Raw genomic sequence first — 5,716 nt, 5'->3', positions numbered from 1 at the left:
CTTAAAAGGGAAGGTAGCCGCAGCTAGAAGGGCTGGAAAAGGCCTCTTTATGACACTGGAGCTTGATGTTTGCTGGAAGTGCCAGATCCTATGAGGCAGTAGTGAGGTAGTACTCTACCCATGGAGGATAGGCAGCCAAAGACACAGACATGGGAAATGGAGCATTGGGGACAGGGACCAGTAAGTACGACAGACTATGCTATGAAACAATCAAACAATCTTTAAGTAGATCACCAAGCATTTATTAATCAACCACTACATGGTGGGCACTGTGTTAGGTGGTGGAGACAGATACAATTCTGTTCTCAAAGACCTTGTGTTTTAACAGGGAAAACAAAAAATCCATAAATACACAAATGCAGATGAAATACAAACCAGTTCAAGAGAGGGAAGTCTGGGAAGGACACACACAACACACAACAACAAAATTTGCCAGCATGCAACAACAAAATTTGCAGGAGCTCCTGGAGGAGTTTCTGTTCTTTTTTTCATTCAGCAATCCTCCATAGGAAAAGGAGGACTTTGCCCTGAAGTCTTCTGGCTCGGGGATAGATAATTAAACCGATACCACTATTACTGCTGCTGGGATTCTGAGTTGTTGGCTGCCAAGGGCAAGTGTTCTTCCCTGGTCCCCACTCTCTGCTCATCAAACCTATCCATACCATTTCCATCTGGACAGCATCCCGGTACCATGTGTCCTTTAGCATCACCCTCCTCCCCTGCCTATTGCTTATATTCAAATGCATTCTACTCATAGAAATTACTCGAGATACAATGGATATTTCATTTTATCTCTAGAAATTATTTCTTCTGTCCATGTCAATTCCATCTGGACAGCATCCCTGTCCTGTGTTTCCACTAGAACCACCCTCCTCCCCTACCTATTGCTTACGTTCAAATGCCTTCTACTCACAGAAATTACTTGAGTTACAATGGCTTCATTTTCTCTATAGAAATTATTTCTTCTCTAATAGAATATAAGTTTCTGGAAGAGGAGGAATATTTTTTTCTGACCCCAGTGCCTCATTAGTCAGCACTTAATAATGTGCTTTCCGAATTAAATTAGCTATTATTAAATGTTACGTTCTATCTTCCCACCCCCCCATAAAAATAAAGGATAAACACATATTTCAAAATAGCCCATTTCAGCCTCCAAATGAATGACAGAGGTTATTAAGTGTGTGAGAATTTAAGAAACAATGGAGGGCATTAAGCTAACACAAAAGACTTCAAATCAAAGGAAAAAAATGGAGGGATATTGCCTGAACCAATGAGCCCAGCTAGTCCTAATCTCTCCCTGGGGGTTTAGCCACATCCAGCCCAGGGAATATGACCACTCCAGAGTAACAGAGAAATTTATCCATTCTGGACCCAGGGAGGGATCTACCCATCCTTCTTCCAAGGGGGGAGCTGTACCCCGGTAGTGGTAAGTCTGCCCAGAAGCATCTACCCACCTAGGAGCCAGGGAAGGGTCTGCCCATGCCAAACCTGGCAAGTTGTCTGGCCAATACTGTAACCAGCCTGGGCCCTGGGAGTAAACTAACCATGCTGGGGGTGGTGAATAGCCTAACCAGGCTGAGTTCAGTGGATAGCCTGGCCAGGCTGGGTTTGCTGGGTTTGTTGGACAGTCTGGCTGAGATTGGCCGGGTGGGTTCGATGAACAGTTTGGCTCGGTCTGATCTGATGGGTTGTCTTGGCACGTAGAATGTAACGAGGAGTCTGTTGCAGTCTTGCTTGGGATGGAGTTTGGCCAAGTCTGGCCCGGGATAAATTCTGGCCAAGTTTTGCTCTCAGAGGAGTCTGGCCAGCGTTGGCCCCTGATGGAGTCTGGACAGTCCATGGCCGAAGAGGAGTCACGCCAAACCCGTCTCGAAGAGAAATCTGGCCAATCCTGTCCTGCAGTAGAGTCACGCCAAATCTGTGTTGGAGAGAAGTCTGGCCAGGCCGGGACTGAACTGGCATCTGGAGAGTCTGGCACTGGGCTGGAATCTGCACCGGCTGAGCCGGAAGCAAAGTCAAGCCAGACCTGTGTTGGAGAGAAGTCTAACCTAGCCTGGCCTGGATTGGAATCTGGCCAGATCAAGCCTGGACTGGAATCTCGAGGGGCTGCACCTGAAGAGGAGTCACGCCAAACCTGTGTTGGAGAGAAGTCTGGCCAGGCTGGGCCTAGACCGGACTCTGGCTGGGCTGCGCCTGGAGAGGAGTAATGCAAAAACTTTCTTAGAAAAAAATCTGGCCAGGCTGAGCTTGCAGAAAAGTTATGCCAAACCTGTGTTGGAAAGAAGTCTGACCAGGTAAAGGCTGGCTTGGAGTCTGGACAGATCTTGCACAGAGACGAGTCACACCACACCTGTTTCAGAGAGTATTCTGGCCAGGCTGGGGCTGGATTGAAATCTGAACAGATCAGGCACAGAGATGAATCGCACCAAACCTGTCTTGGAGAGAAGTCCGGACAGGTTGAGCCTGGGTTGGTGTCTGGCCAGGCCACGCCTGATTTGGGGTCTGACCATGCCAGATCTGAAGAGGAGTTTACACAGACCTGGCACAGAGATGAGTCATACCAAACAAATGTTGGAGAGGAATCTGGACAGGCTGGGTCTGGGTTGGGGTCTGAATAGACCTGGCACAGAGATGAGTCACACCAAATCTGTCTTAAAGAAGTTTCTGGCCAGCCTGGGGCCGGATTGGGGTCTGACCACGTCACGTCTGAAGAGGAGTTTGGACAGCCCTGACACAGAGAACATTCACAGCAAACTTGTCTCGGACAAAAGTCTGGACAGGCTGCGGCTGGAGTGAGATATGAACAGATCTGGCACAGAGACGAGTCACACCAAACCGGTCTTAGAGGGGATTCCAGGCAGATTGGGGCTGGATCGGAATCTGGACAGGCTGTGCTTAGGTTGGAGTCTGGACAAGCCTGGTCTGGATTGGGGTTTGAACGTGTCAGGTCCGAAGAGGTGTTTGGACAGACCCGGCACAAAGATGAGTCACACCAAAACTGTATTGGTGAGGAGTCTGAACAGGTTGGGCCTGGTTTGGAGTCTGGCGAGGCCTGGCCTGGATTGGGATCTGAATGTGTCAGGTCTGAAGAGGTGTTTGGACAGACCCGGCACAGAGATGAGTCACACCAAAACTGCATTGGTGAGGAGTCTGAACAGGCTGGCCCTCGATTGGAGACTGAACAGGCTGGCCCTGGTTTGGAGTCTGGCAAGGCTGTTCCTGGAGAGGAGTGTGAACAGGCTTGACCAGGGGAGGATTCAGGACAGACCTGGCCTGATGAGGAATCTATGGAGCATGGCCAGGCCTGATCTTTTGATGAATTTTGCCACAGTAAGTATGGGGAAAAGTTTGGCCATGTAGGGCTTGAAAAGAAATGAGACTGGGCCAAAGGTGAGGAGCCCGATGATGAAATTGGCTCCATGTGGCTTACTAAAGAGTCTGGCCTCTCAGGGACCAGGGAGATTGGTCTCTCCAGGTTGAAGGAGGATGCTGAGTGAAGAGTCTGACCCCATTGGCCTCAGGAAGATTGATCACATAGCCCAGTGAATCTAAAATAGTTTGATTAAAAAAAAAAAAAGATTCAGAATAGCAATAGCTGAAAAAAAAGGAATATCTTTATTCTGCCATCCAGAGAGAAGGGACACACCCAGATCAGGGCTGACGGAAGTGACAAAATGGTGGACGTGACAAAATGGTGGACGTGACAAAATGGTGGACGGAAGGGAGGGAAAGGGAGGGGGAGATAGTTTCATGGCCAAAGCTTGAGGATGCTGGGAAAACACCACAGGAAATTATGGGTATGGCATCTGGAATGCAGGAATGGGAGGCAACGGGCCCTTCCCAAGAGAATCTTTCCCCTTGGGATTCACCTCACCAGAACCCTTTCTCAAAATCCCCTCACACTCACTGGAAGGTGCAGTACCGGAGGAGAAACGTCTTCTTCGATTGGTGGAAGAAGTCAAAAAATGTCTTAATCGCCTCACAGTTGAAAAAAAAGAAATCAGGAAAAAGAGCAAGGGAGGGACAAGGACGCTTTCTCCCACTCTTTTAACTGGCTCACCCTTTCCTTGTCCCTCTAGGATGCTTGGGAAGGATCTAATCTTTATGGTCCCTTCCCTCTAAAGGCTTGCTCTCTGTTATGCTTCTGGTCCTCCCTTTCCTACTCTGCCCTATCCCCCACCTCTCTCATTCCCTCAACCTGCACTTAAACACCATAACAACACAGTCAAGGAAGAAGGGTGTGGGGCAGGAGGGGGAGGGGGGGAAGAGAGGGAAGTAAACCTGAGGAAAAAAAGGTGAGAGGTCAAGTATTACGCAACATCCCCCACCTATTTACATTATATTACACTTACTTCCGGTCCTCTTTGTCCTCCCCTTCCCCCACCTCTCTCATGCCCCCATCCCATACTTACGGAAACAAACCAATCAAGGAAGAAAGGGGGGGAGAGGGGGAAGTAGGCCTGAGGTAAATAAGGTGAGAGGTAAAGCATTATGCAACATCCCTCAACTAGTCACATTATATTATGCTTACTTCCGGTCCTCACGTTAGATTACGCTTACTTCCGGCCCTCACATATTATGCTTACTTCCGGTCTTCACATTATATTATGCTTATTTCCGGCCCTCACATTATATTATGCTTACTTCCGGTCCTCACATTATATTATGCTTATTTCCGGCCCTCACATTATATTATGCTTACTTCCGGTCCTCACATTATGCTTATTTCCGGTCCTCACGTTATATTATTCTCACTTCCGATCCTCATATTATATTATGCTTACTTCCGGTCCTTATGTTATATTATGCTTACTTCCGGTCTTCCTTGTCCACTCCCCCCCCCCCACCCCCTCTCTCATGCCCCCAACCCATACTTACCACAACAAACCAGTCAAGGAAGAAGGAGGGGGGAAGAAAAAGAGTTAGTAGGCCTGAGGAAAAAATGTTGAGAAGTCAAGTGTTACGCTACATCCTTTAACTAGGCACATTACTTCCAGTCCTCTTTGTCCTGTCCTCCCCTCCCCCACCTCTCATGCCCCCAACCCACACTTACCAAAACAAGCCAGTCAAGAAAGAAGGTGGGGGGGGGGGGGGTAGGGGGAGGAAGAAGGGAAAGTAGGCCTGAGGAAAAAAAAAACAAAAAAAAACGATGAGAGGTCAAGTATTACGCTGTATCCCCCAATTAGTCGCATTACTTCCAGTCTTCCTTGTCCTCCCCTCCCCTCTCCCTACCCTTCTCATGCCCCGACCCACACTTACAAAACAAGCCAGTCAAGGAAGAAAGGGGGGAAGAGGGGGAATGGCCTGAGGAAAAAAGGGTGAGAGGTCAAGTATTACGTAACATCCTCCACCTAGTCATGTTACATTATGCTTACTTCCGGTCTTTCTTGTCCCCTTCCTCCCCTCCCCCCACCTCTTTCATGCCCTCAAACTACACTTACTAGCCAGTCGAGGAAGAAAGAGGGGGAAGAGGGAGAAGTAGGCCTGAGGAAAAAATGGTAAGAGGTCAAGTATTACGCTACATTCTCCAACGAATCACGTTATATTACACTTCCTTCTCCAACGAATCACGTTATATTACAATTCCTTCGAGTCCTTCTTGACCTCCCCTCCCTCTCCACCTCTCTCATGCTCCCGACCCCCACTTACAAAACAAGCCAGTCAAGGAAGAAAGGGGGGAAGAAGGGGAAGTAGGCTCGAGGAAAAAAAGGTTAGA

The 5,716-nt window shown here is 48.4% G+C and overlaps 1 protein-coding gene across 1 annotated transcript; it reads right to left on the bottom strand.

Annotated features, from left to right (window-relative positions):
* Nucleotides 1-226: 226 nt before the first annotated feature.
* Nucleotides 227-4,827, bottom strand: LOC116420247. The gene is made up of 2 exons (XM_031944596.1): nt 3,908-4,827; nt 227-3,548 (listed from the first exon to the last, which is right to left on the bottom strand). Exon 2 carries the CDS (start codon nt 3,419-3,421, stop codon nt 1,235-1,237), a length of 2,187 nt encoding a protein of 728 aa, XP_031800456.1. The 5' UTR covers nt 3,422-3,548; nt 3,908-4,827; the 3' UTR covers nt 227-1,234.
* Nucleotides 4,828-5,716: the final 889 nt, after the last annotated feature.

Source organism: Sarcophilus harrisii, chromosome X (genome assembly GCF_902635505.1).
Source record: "Sarcophilus harrisii chromosome X, mSarHar1.11, whole genome shotgun sequence".
NCBI classification, from domain to species: domain Eukaryota; kingdom Metazoa; phylum Chordata; class Mammalia; order Dasyuromorphia; family Dasyuridae; genus Sarcophilus; species Sarcophilus harrisii.
The sequence above is the reverse complement of the archived record's forward strand: the minus strand, read 5'-3'. Positions and strand labels throughout refer to the sequence as shown.

What these genes read in the sequence shown, in the direction of transcription:
- LOC116420247 (XM_031944596.1), bottom strand. Translation starts at nt 3,421, where the DNA reads ATGGAGCCAATTTCATCATCGGGCTCCTCACCTTTGGCCCAGTCTCAT.